Below are 15,797 nucleotides of genomic sequence, written 5' to 3' on the forward strand. Positions count from 1 at the left end.
CCTGTACCCCCACACACTGAATCGGTACCGGTACTCCCTGTATATAGTCTCGTTATTTTATTGTGTTACTTTTTATAATTTTTTACTTCAGTTTATTTGGTAAATATTTTCTTAACTCTTCATGAACTGCACTGTTGGTTAAAGGCTTGTAAGTAAGCATTTCACAGTAAGGTCTACACTTGTTGTATTCAGCACATGTGAAAAATAAAGTTTGATTTGATTTGAATCGCCCAACATCATTGCCTGACCTCACTCATGCTCTTGTGGCTGAATGGAATCAAGTCCCTGCAGCAATGTTCCAACATCTAGTGGAAAGCCTTTCCAGAAGAGTGGTGTCCACTCTCTGTTATAGCAGAAAAGGGGGGGACCAACTCCATACTAATGGCCATGATTTTGGAATGAGATGTTCGAGCAGGTGTCCACATACGTTTGGTCATGGAGTGTATGTTGGATGTCTGACTGTATTCACTGTCAATAGCTAGATGGGATCTGATGATTGGACTTATCCCCCCTCCCAGCCTTATAACCCTTCTCTTTATTAAAGAGCTACAGATGAGAATGTATAGGCTCTGTTTGAAACGGCACCCTAATCCCTCTTTAGTGCACACTACTTAGGGTGCAAAGGCATAATATAATATCTTTCTATGTGAGTTGTGACCCCCACTTCTCTCTGCCACCCGCCCTCCTTCCTCCCTCCCTCCCTCCCAATCATTAGCAAGGCTCAGAGAGTTCTCCTTCCCTCTTTTTAGTACCTCCATAAAAGCCTTGATCTCTCCATCTCAGACCACCGTGGAGAGAGAGAGAGACAAAGTATGTGTGTGTGTGAGACAGAGAGTTTCACTCTATCATCTGAACTCATGGCAACCTGGCCACTCTCTCATACACATTTTTCATCCTATTCATTTTAGCCCAGCCCGTTTTGGCTCGGCTCGTTCAGATTGGCTCATCAGGATTGTTGGGGCCAGATTAATGAGGTGTACATTTATACCACGTCTGGGCTGCTGATGCATGCCGTGTAAAGGATATGACCCAATCTGTCCCTAACTGACATCTGATGATGTACAGCGGAGGTAAAGTGGAGATAAATGTGATGTGGATCAGTGAAATATCTCCCTTCAAAAGTTGCTTTAAACTTTGACTGTTGCATTTATAATTTATTTCAAACCTCTTCATATTCAATATATGCCATTTAGCAGACGCTTTTATCCGAAGCGACTTACAGTAATGCGTGCATACATTTTAAGTATGTGTAGTCCCGGGAATCGAGCCCACTACCCTGGCATTGCAAGATCCATGCTCTACCAACTAAGGTACAGAGGACCACTCTTCTTATTTGACTTAGAAAATAAATAGTTACATAACAACCCCTGCTGCAACCTCACACAACCTTTACTTATCTGCCAGTACAGTTGAATCAGCAGGCGGTAAGTACCAAAAGTCCCAAGAGATGGGTGGGGGGGGGGGGGGGGGGGTAACTGTAGCGGGGCTTGTGGACTCCCCCATGGGAGTGTATAGTTGGGTCCACCTGGGACAAGGCATTCTCCCTCTAATCCCCAGCTTCTTAATTGGTGAGGCTTCCTGGACACGCCTCTGATTGGAGGACAATAGAAATGTCTGTGTACATAATGGCACCCTTTTCCCTATATACAGTAGTGCACTACTTTTGACCAGAGCCCTATGGACCCTGGTCAAAAGTAGTCCACTAAACAGGGAATAGGGTATAGGGTTTCATTTGGGACGTACCCATGGTCAAAGAGGTTAATTGAAAAGGCATTACTTGTTTTCTTGTCTGTGATGAAGTAAAATGAGAAGTCACACTCACGGTTCAAGGAGACGAGGTAAGGAGAAGATCTAAAAGGACTCGAGGGGGGACCTGAAGTTCAGTTAAAATATTAAGCTAATGCTTTTGGGAAATAAACATCAAGGAATACTTCTGTATGATGGGAAAATGTCATTTATGGTGTTGCACCAACAACAACCGCAACACAAGCTGTGGTCAATGTAGTAAATAATGATTAAGTGGTACAATAAAAAAAAAATCCAAACCCAGTGTGACAAAATGGAGCTGAGAGCTTTCCATCTGCACTGAGAAAGTGCAAGACAAAAACAATGTAAACAGTTTCTTTCTTGCAACACAAGCCTATAGCTAACAGACAACCATCAGAAGTAGCCTTTGATGTTGGACTGAATACAAAGTACACCGATCAATATTCTGTTTATTAGGCTGAAGTCCAGAAATGTAATAATCAAAACCTTACAAAGAGTCATCGGACCAAATCGGAAAATGAATGCACAAATCAAACAGCTTCCTGGCACCAAACCTTGTTGTTTTCTTTCCTCTTAACCCCCAAAAGGACAAGTAGTACTGTGTTTTCTTCCCGCTACTCCAGACCTGGGTTCAAATACTATTTGAAATCTTTCAAATACTTCTAGCGTTTGCTTTAGTTTGAGTCAGCCCGAAGTGACAGATGGGTGGGGATTGCACTTTTGTGACTAATCTATTGGTTCCATTGCGCTCGGCAAGCTCAATCAAGCCAAGATAAAGTCTTTGAAATGATATCAAATAGTATTTGAACCTAGGTCTGCTCTACATCTGAGTTCAGCCAAGCACCACCGAACACTTTCCAGCTCATTACGACTTCAAAAAGACATAAACATATGAGGTTGGCTGAGTGCTTTTTCTCAGCTATAGGGCCATTATCTCGCTGTGGGCTAATACTGTATGCTGCTGAACTACAGGCAGTGTGTTCTTGGAAAAGCATTTTATATATATACATGATATAATACATTAATGTTTATATATCCATCTGCGTTGTTATGCGCTCAAGTGAAGTGAAATCCAATGTTTTTTTATGGAGATGATTGGCACGGGTCTGTTTGAGTTAACTCAGGGGATGTGCCACCTCTATCCATCACATCTGACGGTTAAATGGTCCTGCTAGCTCTGAGGAATGTGGCCTGGTATTTCTGGTATATTCTGTGGGTGAAATACAAACCCACAAACAGTAGGCACATAACATAAGGACAAACACACACACGTGCATTCCCCTCTGCTCAGGGGTCAGTGACCTTTTCCCATTCCAATCTCAGAGAGCTAAAAAGGTAACAATAGTTTTTGCAAACCCCGGGGCACTTTTTGTACATTACATTACTGTATGAATTTTGGTTCTTACCGCCCTGAAAGGAAATAGCTCTTTAGGAAATGGAGAATAGATTTTTCTGATATACAGTTGCACTCATCGATATAACTTCCATTGAAACTGAGCCATATACTGAAATATTAATATTCTTGATGGATGACATGAACTCCCATTTTCTTACTCTGTAAATCAACTAGTAAACAAGACAGTGGTTGAAATAAATGTAATTCATGTCATTCCTGCTTTATGATATTGTCACTGTGAAAGGACAGTGTTTTATCCTTCTTCGTAACTATGTCTGAGAAACCAGATTGATTAAAAATCTTACCCATGCACTATATCCAAGCATATAAAGGAAGGGAACTGAATGGTTATTTGCCACTATAGTGTATGCATTTGGGGGGCCGCCATCACAGATTCGATGTGTTTGCAATGTTCACATTCATCAATATAAAATAGCCCCATGTGTCAGAAGGTTTCCCCGGTCTCCCAGGCACTTCATTCTCCCGTTCATCAACAATACCAACAGAGGCCAACTTTTTGTTTAACATGTCAAGCCATGAAGCCAATATAGCTCCACAGCCTTTATAAAACAAGGCCGACTACCCTGAAACACACTGACATCTGAGAAACAACAGCCACCTTTCTGTTAAATCCACTAGGACCACTTGGTTAGAAATTGAAGAGTCGGACTGTTGGGCATTGATTAGAAATAAAAATCATAATGGAAATAGCTGCCACAAATGCCTCCTCCACTTTTTATTCCCTGAAGAACCTTTGGTTTTAATGGCCATCTTGACCGCAGTGTCTTTGACTGAACTTTTTCAAAACTTAATGACACTACATACACTATTAATTGAATGCCATTAAACCACTACCACATCCAAACAGTAATGGCTGTAAAATACGACTTCCTGTGAAAGAGAACTGGGTATGAACGGTAAAAACAAAAACCCAGACTCTATATAAATATGAGAGAGAGAGATGACTCTGCATAAACCCATGTACTGAAGATTTACCTGAAACCGAGAAAACACACAACCACCACACAACATTGTCTCAAAGTTAGGGTTTCAAAATTCCAGGAACTTTCAATAAATTACCTGGTTTTCCCAAAATCCCGGTTAGAGGATTCCTAGTAATAAGCAGGAAATCCGGAATCCTTCAACCAGGATTTCTGGAAAAAAAAACGTAATTTATTTAAAGTTCACAGAATTTTGCAACCCTACTCAAAGTTGACTTAAAGTTATTGACCTCAATGTGAAGGTGCATAAAATCATTTAAAGACCCTTCCAGTCTATTCCTACTAGCTGTGGGTTGTGTTCATTAGGGTGTGCAATGGAAAACGTATTGAATTGTTTTTAAAAATGGTAGTTCCTCCATGTTTTAGTCAGTTTTCCTACATTTGGTACCTAATGAACACAACCAATCTCTCCCATAACCATTAGACCGAAGAGTAATTTCTTTGATTCATTGTGACAGTATGTTGATCCGTCCTTGGTGCTGAAACCCATCAGAAACCCATACAGACACACGTCTCCACTGACCCATATCCCATAACAGAGGAGGGGTCTGTCTGCATGGTTGAGTAGCCTGGGAGAGACAACAAAGACAGGGGCCACCTCTGATCTGATCACTGCCCCCTGGCATAAAACTTAGCCTACTGGCATGGACATTTTAAAGATATGTGCACACTCCCTAGTAAAAATCTAATATCCAAATATATTGCGTTGGCAATAAATACATAACTGAATATTTCCAGGGAGGTTACTGGCTGCACTTCCATCAATGTATCTCTTGCTCAAAGATACAGTATTGGGGAGTAATGATGTATAACGCATACATTTATGCACTATGTTGCAGTGGTTTGGATTCATTGCCATCTGAAACTCAGGGATGGTTTCTATCAGAACCAGACTGATCTCACTGTCAACTAAAATACAGAATCAAGGAGAGTTTCCTTGATAACGCACCGTGATTCAAACTCATTGAAGCCGAGGGAAAAACTATGAATGGTTGTACCAACTGTTAAGTCATGTGTTGGTAGTTAGGCATTTGACATCAGCAGAAAATAAGTAGATTAAGCAATTAATATAGTTTAAGGGATTTAAGGGATAATTTGTCCAAATTACAAAATTACATATCGGTTACCCTGTTAGCAGTCCTTGGACAAGGAGAGACAGCAATCAATGCTTTGGTTTTGTTTACCTGGCTGCTGTCACCAAAAGAATGCTAACTTTAGCATTTTTTATCCAAAAACCAATGCAAGTCAATATCCCCAAAGTTAGCATACACCATATATACAAAAGTATGTCGACACCCCTTCAAATTAATGCATTCAGCTATTTCAGCCACACCCAGTGCTGACAGGTGTATAAAATCGAGCACACAACCATGCAATCTCCATAGACAAGCATTAGCAGTAGAATGGCCTTACTGAAGAGCTCAGTGACTTTCAACGTGGCACTGTAATAGGATGCCACCTTTCCAACAAGTAGTTAGTTAAACTTCTGCCCTGCTACAGCTGCCCTGGTCAACTGTAAGTGCTGTTATTGAAGTGGAAACATCTACGAGCAACAACGGCTCAGCCGTGAAGTGGTAGGGCACACAAGCTCACAGAACAGGACCGTCGAGTGCTGAAGCGCGTAGCACGTATAAATAATCTGTCCTCGGTTGCAACACTCACTACCAAGTTCCAAACTGCCTCTGGAAGCAAGGTCAGCACAAGAACAGTTCCTTCGGGAGCTTCATGAAATGCGTTTCCATGGCAGAGCAGCCACACACAAGCCTAAGATCACCATACGCAAAGCCAAGCGTCGGCTGGAGTGGTGTAAAGCTCGCTGCCATTGGACTCTGGAGCAGTGGAAACGCATTCTGATGAATCACGCTTCACTAACTGGCAGTCCGACGGACACATCTGGGTTTGGCGGATGCCAGGAGAATGCTACCTGCACGAATGCATAGTGCCAACTGTAAAGTTTGGTGGAGGAGGAATAATCAAATGTATTTATATAGCCCTTCTTACATCAGGTGATATCTCAAAGTGCTGTACAGAAATAATGATCTGGGGCTGTTTTTCATTGTTCGGGCTAGGCCCCTACTTATCGCTTCAGCATACAATGACATTCTAGACGATTCTGTGCTTCCAACTGTGTGGCAACAGTTTGGGGTAGGCCCTTTCCTGTTTCAGCATGACAAGGCCCCCGTGCACAAAGCGAGGTCCATACAGAAATGGTTTATCGAGATTGGCATGGAAGAACTTGACTGGCTTGCACAGAGCACTGACCTCAACCCCATCGAACCCCCCACAGCAATTGGCCCAAACCCTAGACAATCTGGACCCTCTCTTCCTAAAATTATCCGCCGCCATTGTTGCAACCCCTATTACTAGTCTGTTCAACCTCTTTCGTATCGTCTGAGATTCCTAAAGATTGGAAAGCGGCCGCGGTCATCCCCCTCTTCAAAGGGGGAGTCACTCTAGACCCAAACTGTTAAAGACCTATGTGCATCCTGCCCTGCCTTTCTAAAGTCTTCGAAAGCCAAGTGAACAAACAGATCACCGACCTTTTCGAATCCCACTGTACCTTCAGCCACGCTCAAGGTCCTAAACGATATCATAACCGCCATCGATAAAAGACAGTACTGTGCAGCCGTCTTCATCGACCTGGACAAGGCCTTCAACTCTGTCAATCACTGTATTCTTATCGGCAGACTCAACATCCTTGGTTTCTCTAATGACTGCCTCGCCTGGTTCACTAACTACTTCTCAGATAGAGTTCAGTGTGTCAAATTGGAGGGCCTGTTGTACGGACCTCTGTCAGTCTCTATGGGGGTGCCACAGGGTTCAATTCTTGGGCCGACTCTTTTCTCTGTATAGATCAATGATGTCGCTCTTGCTGCGGGTGACTCTTTAATCCACCTCTACGCAGATGACACCATTCTGTATACTTCTGGCCCTTCTATGGACACTGTAACAAACCTCCAAACGAGCTTCAACGCCATACAACACTCCTTCCGTGGCCTCCAACTGCTCTTAAATGCTAGTAAAACGAAATGCATGCTCTTCAACCGATCGCTGCCCGCACCCGACGGCCCGACTAGCATCACTACTCTGGACGGTGCGGACTTAGAATATGTGGACAACTATAAATACCTAGGTGTCTGGCTAGACTGTAAACTCTCCTTCCAGACTCACATTAAGCATCTCCAATCCAAAGTTAAATCTAGAATTGGGTTCCTATTTCGCAACAAAGCCTCCTTCACTCATGCTGCCAAACTTACCCTCGTAAAACTGACTATCCTACCGATCCTCGACTTCAGCGATATCATTTACAAATTAGCCTCTAACACTCTACTCAGCAAATTGTATGCAGTCTGTCACAGTGCCATCTGTTTTGTGACCTGTATGCTCTCGTTGGCTGGTCCTCGCTACATATTCGTTGCCAAACCCACTGGCTCCAGGTCATCTATAAGTCTTTGCTAGGTATAGCTCCGCCTTATCTCAGCTCACTGGTCACCATAGCAATACCCACCTGTAGCACGCGCTCCAGCAGTTATATTTCACATCCCCAAAGCCAACACCTGCTTTGGCCGCCTTTCCTTCCCGTTCCCTGCTGCCAATGACTTAAACGAATTGCAAAAATCACTGAAGTTGGAGACTAGCAACTTACCAATCGCTGCAGCTGTACACAGCCCATCTGTAAATAGCCCATCCAACCAACTACCTACCTCATCCCCATATTTGTTTTTCTGCTCACCAGTATTTCTACTTGCACATCCTCATCTGCATATATATCACTCCAGTGCTTACCTCCTTATTTCATTTGCACACACTGTATACAGATTTTTCTATTGTGTTATTGACTGTACGTTTGTTTATCCCATGTGTCTGTGTCGTTGTTTTTGTCGCACTGCTTTGCTTTATCTTGGCCAGGTCGCAGTTGTAAATGAGAACTTGTTCTCAACTGGCCTACCTTGTTAAATAAAGGTGAAATAAAAAAATTATAATAACAATCGAACAGCGACTGCGAGCCAGGCCTAATCGCCCAACATCAGTGCCCGACCTCACTAATGCTCTTGTGGCTAAATGGAAGCAAGTCCCTGCAGCAATGTTCCAACATGTAGTGGAAAGCCTTCCCAGAAGAGTGAAGGCTGTTATAGCAGCAAAGGGGGGACCAACTCCATATTAATGCCCATGATTTTGGAATGAGATGTTCGACAAGCAGGTGTCCACATACTTTAAAAAGTCTGAAATTGACTTTAGCTAAAACATGCTAATTACATAAATACATGTAACCTAATTATTATTTTCAGCAAAGCTATGTCTACTGAGGGAGAGGAGCTTCTTAACATCTTGACAGAATCCTTTGTTTCTGGAATCCAGTTAACTTGTTCATTGCACCATACCATTGTTCTTATGGCCGGGAGAACACCACAATGGCTACTACGTAAATGTGCCCAAACCTACAGTGGTTTGGGCTCATTTCCCACATTTCTGTTCTACTGGGACAGCAGCTCATCCATCCAGAGAAGATGACACATGACAGGAAATCAGTGAGAAGGAGCCAGAGAAACGTATAAGGAGTCAAGAACACCAATGTATTGCCTAGGAGTTGAACGGGTATTGTTTTTTTACAGGATTTTACGACCCGTGTTATGACTTTTATGCTGATGTAACCCCAAAGTTGATTTGTTCGAAATTGTTTGATTTACTGTACCGCTAAGTGTAACCACTAATTTAAAGGGAATACGTATTTCGCAACTAATTCGTGTACATTCCTAGTCCATCAATGAATTAAAACGCATGAAGCAAAGGCTCCGATCGATGTCAAAATAAAGAGACATAATTCATCAGCTTTCGCAGGTCTGACTTTATTTGATTAGTACGTCCATACGGCCTAACCCAGGGAGCTAGCATGCCAACATATATTTCTAAGACAATGCCTCAATGACTTTCTAATCAAATGACCTGTACATCAGTGCTTATTGCATGAGAGGTTTTGGAGAGAGGTCATTTCTGTCTCTTTATCTACAGTAACTGTGGTCTCAAAGTAATGATCCCACTACCCATTATTGATGACTTGTCTTATGTGTTTTTATTCATGCAGAGGTTGAAACATCAATCGAACCCAGAATTTGAAGTCACTCTTCTTTTTTCTCTAATCAATTTAGTTTTTCTTTGCATATGCAAACCTTTACGGAACTTTTGAGCGGATAAATCTGTTCGATATAATGCAAATTCCTTAAACATACGCATGCAACGTTGCAATATCTGGCCTAATAGATGAATTACATTCAAACCTTTATAAGGGGGATCCAAGTCAGTCATCTGTGCTCTCTCAGTTCAGGGATATATTTATCAGAATAGAAAAAATCCCATGTGGCCATGGCCACAGTGTTGTGAAAGTCTAGTCAGCCAAGAAAGGAAGACATATTAAGAGTTAACGATGGAGAGCTTGACCCTGAGAACCATAAAGGGCTCCTTTGCGGTGTATTGAGCTTTCTAAAGCCTCAAGCTTCATTTCACTGCCCCATTGTCCAGAGTGTCTGTGTCACACACCTCCTCTATGTCCTGTAGGCTGGAGGCGTCCGTATCATCCCCACCGCTACTCTCACTGTTCTTGAAGGCGAGGCCGCCCATGAAGGGGTACACGCCCAGACTCTGGGCGTAGAGGTCTCTGATGTTATGGTAAGGGAGCTCCAGGTCGTGTCTCTCGGACGCCTTTTGACTCAGACACAGGCCCTCCTCAATGGCTTTGTTCCTCTGGTAGTACTTGGAAAACTTGTTAAAGATTATGGTGATAGGCAAGGCAACCACAAGCAAGCCGCAGAGGATGCACAGGGTGGCCACCAGCTTCCCCAGCAACGTCACTGGGCAGGTGTCACCATAGCCCACGGTGGTCATGGTGATGGTGGCCCACCACCAGCCCATGGGTATGGTGCCCAGCTCAGTGTCCTCCTCCTCTTTCTCTGCTGAGTAGATGAGCACGGAGAAGATGGAGATGCCCACAGATAGGAAGAGGAGCAACAGGCCCACCTCGTGGTAGCTATGGCGGACAGTAGCGCCGAGCGCACGCAGACCCACCGAGTGGCGGGCCAATTTCAGGATCCTGAAGACGCGCATCAGCCGGAGGACCTGCACCACCTTGCCCACGTTCTCCAGGTTCTCGTTCTCCTCGCTGTTCTCATCATCCACCGTCTCAAAGGCCAGCGTGATGTAGAAGGGCAGGATGGAGGCCACATCGATGATGTTCAGGGTGTTGCTGAGGAACTTCCTTGGGGAGGGGGCTACGATCAACCGGATGATGAACTCGGCCGAGAAGCAGACGATGCAGACCACCTCCAGGATGGCCAGTACGGGGTCCTCGATGTGTCTCTCGTTCTCGTCCAAGATCTGAAACTCGGGCATGCTATGGACGCACATGGCCACGATGGAGGTGAGCACCACGCTCAGCGAGGCCACAGCGATGATCTTGGATGAGAGCGAATGACCGGGGTCCTCTAGCCTAATCCACACGTAGCTCCGCACCTCGGCGCACCACGCCCCCTTGAACTTCTCCAGGTCCTTGTCCATGGCTGAGAGCTCTTCGAAGGACGAGTCCAAGCTGGGCGGCTGCACGTCGTCGCTTTGGACGTCCCAGTCGCGGTCCTCAATGTACTCCTTGCGCTCCTGGAACCAGTTGCTGCAGCAATCCCCTAAGTGGAGCTCCTGGATGCCCCAGTACTCAATCTCTTGGCTGAAGGAGAAGACGCATACCTCCTCCATGATGTGGATGCGGCCTGTGCGGTAGAAGTTGATCACGCTGATGAAGATGTGGGGATTGCGGTCAAAGTAGTACTCGCGCTCAGTGGCACTGTAGTCGTCGCATAGCTCCAGGATGGCGTCCTCGCTCCGGCAGTGCAGCAGGCGGCCCAGGCGTGTGTGGGGGAAGCGGAGCAGCGTCTCCTCTGCCACCTCGTGCCGGACACCTCCCACGTTGAGATATACCTGGTCTTCCTCATTTCCGCATCGGTGGAGGACTTGCCCATATCCCATGTTGGTGATGATGAGCCATAGGCCACATGGGCAAGGAGGGGGAAGTGCTGGTGGGAAATGTAGTTTGGGATGATCAGCCTCCGGTGGCTAGCGGTGAGGTTAAGGCTCAAGAGTCCATCTATGAGGAGGAGAAACATTCCAATTATCAATAGTCATTCTACCACCCATTTTAAGTTTAAGGAATATGGTTGTTCCATGTGATATCAATGACTTTCTGACTGCACCCCTTTTGATTTGAACAAAACCTACCATACATGTTTTCCCCATGGTAGAAGTGGTCGGAAAGTGACTTAGAGCCTGAATGCCATAACCGTTAGGTGATAAAGGTGCTCATATTCCACTCATTTTTCGCACTGCACCCTACCATTAGACATCCATGTCTTCATCACTGAAAATGATAAACAGATGAGTTTGATATAATTTGAAAGCCTACAAACAGGGTTGCAGAACAATTAGATCCTTTCTTGAATTAAAAAAAGAAATATATATATAATGTCTTTAACCTTTAACATGAATTATCAAAAAGCGTCAGAGGTGTTTGTACCCACCATCGGCTGAGACAGCGTGTTCTTGAATAGGTGTCATGTTTTGGCTGATAAATGTACTACAGTGTCAATAAAATGTACATTTCTACTTTAAAATGGTACCACAAAGATGGTTGTAGGTCCACACATCAGATAATTTTGACTTGAGTGGGAATATCCATGTTCTTCAATGAAACTGTCAATTTTGAAACATTCCCATTCAAGTTGACATTTGACAGCCAGTGGATATCTTTCTGGTAGTAATTGGAAGTTCAAATTTCAATTAAATTTCAATGGTGTACCATCTAAATTGCATTGGTCTGAAGGGATAAGTCCATTCTAGGAATTCTGTTTCTCTGATTGAAATGACACCCACCGTGTATTCAAGAGTATGCTGTCTCAGCCATGAAATGCACAACACAAACACCTCAGATTATGTAAAATAGGGTCTAAGATACAGTACAAGACCAAAAGTGTGTTGACACCTGCTCGTTGAACATCTCACTCCAAAATCATGGGCATTAATATGGAGTTGGTTTCCCCTTTGCTGCTACAACAGCCTCCACTCTTCTGGGAAGGCTTTCCACTAGATGTTGGAAGATTGCTGTGGGGACTTGCTTCCATTCAGCCACAAGAGCATTAGTGAGGTTGGGCACTGATCTTGGGCGATTAGGTCTGGTTCGGAGTCGACGTTCAAATTAATCCCAAAGGTGTTCCATGGAGTTGAGGTCTGGGCTTTGTGCAGGCCAGTCAAGATCTTCCACAACGATCTCGACAAACCACTTATGTGTGGACCTTGCTTTGTGCACGGGGGCATTGTCATGCTGAAACAGGAAAGGGCCTTCTCCAAACTGTTGCCACAAAGTTGGAAGCACAGAATCGTCTAGAATGTCATTGTATGCTGAAGCGATAGGAAGGGGCCTAGCTCGAACAATGAAAAACAGCCCCAGACCATTATTCCTCCTCCACCAAACTTTACAGTTGGCACTAAAGGGTCTCAGAGGGTTGAGGGGAAGCTCTCGGGAACTGTTGGGGAATCTTGGATGGTTGGTGGCCTGGCTGTTGGGAGCTTGGGCCGGTGGCCAATAGGTTGCTGTTCTGGCTCCCCGATTTGACTTGGTGGGATATCTGTTTGATGTGCCCCTGGATGGGGCGCTTGACCCTGGTTGCTCCTGTGGGTCGCTCTGGATGGGAGTGTCTGCTAGATGACTGAATGTAATGTAAAATGTTGAGGGGTTTCACAGCAGGTAGATTGTATGTTTTAATATTCAATCAAATCAAATATTTCCATTCACTGGAACTAAAGCGCCTAGCCCGAACCATGAAAAACAGCCCCAGACCATTATTCCTCCTCCTCCAAACTTTACAGTTGTCAATATGCATTGGGGTAGGTAGCTTTCTCCTGGCATCCGCCAAAACCCAGATTTGTCTGTTGGACTGCCAGATGGTGAGCGTTTCCACTGCTCCAGAGTCCAATGGCGGTGAGCTTTACACCACTCCAGCCGACGCTTGACATTGCGAATGGTGATCTTAGGCTTGTGTGTGGCTGCTCGGCCATGGAAGCCAGTTTCATTCATTTCCCGACGAACTGTTCTTGTGTTGACGTTGCTTCCAGAGGCAGTTTGGAACTCGGTAGTGAGTGTTGCAACCAAGACTATTTTTACGCGCTACGTGCTTCAGCACTCGCCGGTCCCATTCTGTGAGCTTGTGTGTCCTACCACTTCACGGCTGAGCTGTTGTTGCTCCTAGACGTTTCCACTTCACAATAATAGCACTTACAGTTTGACCGTGGCAGCTCTAGCAGGGCAGAAATCTGACGAACTGATTTGTTGGACAGGTGGCATCCTATGACAGTGCCACTCTGAAAGTCACTGAGCTCTTCAGTAAGGCCATTCTACTGCTAATGTTTACAAATGGAGATTGCATGGCTGTGTGCTCAATGTAATACACCCGTCAGCAATGGGTGTGACTGAAATAGCCGAATCCACTATTTTGAAGGGGTGTCCAAATGCTTTTGTATATATAGCGTATGTGAAAATTTGAAAAATCTGAGTTCACACTTTTTTTTTTGCATAATTCTGTATTACAAAACTTTTTCAGTAAATTATAAAATAGTTTGATAACCCCGTTGGTAAGCTTTCAAATGATATCAAACTAAACCGTTTATAATTTTCAGTAATGAAAACATGGATGTCTCATGGTAGTGTCTGGTATGCAAGAACTTTGAGCACCTCATCTTGTTTTGGTATTCAAGTCCAAAAAGTTAATTTATGATCACTTCTCCCATGGGCAAACATGTTTGGAAGGATTTGTTCAAATCAAAAAGGGTACAATCAGAAAGTGACTGAATTCATATAGAATGAGTCAATTGCTGTATAAACGTATCTGTCCTCTTGAATCAGCCTGGTGTCATAGACTAGACATAGTAAATGTAAATCCAGGACACTGAAATAGTATGATATGTTACGTTTGGTTTGGTTACATAAGACAGAAGGTTACTTAAGGTAAAAATGAAAGTGAAGTGGTTGGTCAGGGTGGATGGGTAGACATATAACAGGAACATCTAGTAACCCAAAGGTTGCAAGTTTGAATCTCATCACGGACAACTTTAGCTGTTAATTAGGTAATTTCAAACTTTTAAACTACTTACTACATTTTAACTACTTAACATGTTAGCTAACCCCTTTTCCTAACCTTAATCCCTTTAACCTAACTCCTAAATTTAACCCTTACCCCTGCCTAGCTAACGTTAGCCACCGAGCTAGAATTCGTAACATATTGTACGTTTTGCTAATTCATAACATATAATATGAATTGTAATTTAACATATACGAAATGAGTGATGGACAGCCACAAATGAATACATACCATACGTGACGTAATATATCATACTAAATGGTGTGTTTCGGATTGATGTACTGAATAATACGAAATGCTCCGAGACCAGGTTGCTTGAATAGCATTCCTAGGACAAATTTGACTGCTTTTAAAACCAATAATATATTACACCATGAAAAGTTTCTGCCCTGAGCCCACCAATGTTTATATCAACATGCAATGGCTAGCATCAATGGGAAGAATATAAGAATAGAGTGGGTGTGTGGTGTGTTGATAGTACTGAATCACCGTTCAATGCATATCACTTCCTCAAGCAGGCTAAAGTACTAGATTATCACCAAGGGAATCGAATTACAGGCCCTCAGCACCAGAGAAATAGGATTTGACAAAAGGATGAAATGGGACTTTACATCGAGCAATTATTTAAAAAATATATCTTAATTTTTGCGGACAACAAACTATTTCGACAAGTGTTATTATGGACCCCTTCATCCGACACGGGACCGCTAAAGAACGAGACCACCTTTAACAACACCAGTGCATTAATTTTATTTTGGTTAGTCTTGAATGGCGCTGTAACTTTTATGTCAAATTAAACCTGATAGGCTACAATTGTTTTATTTAGGATATACTTGTTTTTCTCTTTTACATTTGCCTATATACAGTCTCAAATACAAATTAGACACAACAATGTAGGCAATCAATTATATTATATTCTATATTAGGCAAGCATGTTTAAACAAATCGACATGGGCTCCCCGATAAGTTCAACATGATAATAATACATAAAGCATACCTGTTCCTGTGACCTTTCTTTCCATTAAAATAACTTTCCGAGTACTGATTATCCGATTATTCTCATCTCCAAATAAATAGTAGTCCCATGCTTCATAAGGAATTATCCCTAAACCGAAACGTTGTTGGTGCTCGGAGCGCGCCCGCAATAATGATCGGACCGGGAGTGTAGCAGGCTGAATCACTCAGTCCGCTACTCCGACAAGGACGCACCAATAAAAACGGCGCGAGGATTTTGTGGTCCAAAGCCAAGCAATGGTTTCCTTCAATCTCCGAGAGGGGAGGTGCATCGGATTTGGTGGAGATTTTAGCCTTATCATTAAGTGTGGCAAATGTATTTTTAATGTCTCGTTTTTTAGTTCAGTAAAAAAAATCTGTAAATATTTGACCTGCATCGTTGAATTTTCCGTTTTCACCTTTAAAACCCGCATGGTGATTGTCTGGCCCACCATTGATGAGCAGATA

At 43.5% G+C, this 15,797-nt stretch overlaps 1 protein-coding gene across 2 annotated transcripts; it reads right to left on the minus strand.

The window, feature by feature from the left end:
* Nucleotides 1–8,995: 8,995 nt before the first annotated feature.
* Nucleotides 8,996–15,535, minus strand: LOC129817684 (potassium voltage-gated channel subfamily S member 3-like). 2 transcript variants are annotated; one of them, XM_055873158.1, is made up of 3 exons: nt 15,334–15,535; nt 11,425–11,563; nt 8,996–11,293 (listed from the first exon to the last, which is right to left on the minus strand). In XM_055873158.1, the coding sequence occupies exon 3, from the start codon at nt 11,173–11,175 to the stop codon at nt 9,658–9,660; it is 1,518 nt and encodes a 505-aa protein (XP_055729133.1). In that variant the 5' UTR covers nt 11,176–11,293; nt 11,425–11,563; nt 15,334–15,535; the 3' UTR covers nt 8,996–9,657. The 2 variants fall into 2 exon arrangements, with proteins under 2 accessions (XP_055729133.1, XP_055729132.1); XM_055873157.1 differs by lacking the exon at nt 11,425–11,563.
* Nucleotides 15,536–15,797: the final 262 nt, after the last annotated feature.

Source organism: Salvelinus fontinalis, chromosome 20 (genome assembly GCF_029448725.1).
Source record: "Salvelinus fontinalis isolate EN_2023a chromosome 20, ASM2944872v1, whole genome shotgun sequence".
Classification (NCBI taxonomy): domain Eukaryota; kingdom Metazoa; phylum Chordata; class Actinopteri; order Salmoniformes; family Salmonidae; genus Salvelinus; species Salvelinus fontinalis.

Excerpts from the sequence above, each read along its gene's own strand:
- LOC129817684 (XM_055873157.1), bottom strand. The coding sequence starts at position 11,175 with ATGGGATATGGGCAAGTCCTCCACCGATGCGGAAATGAGGAAGACCAG.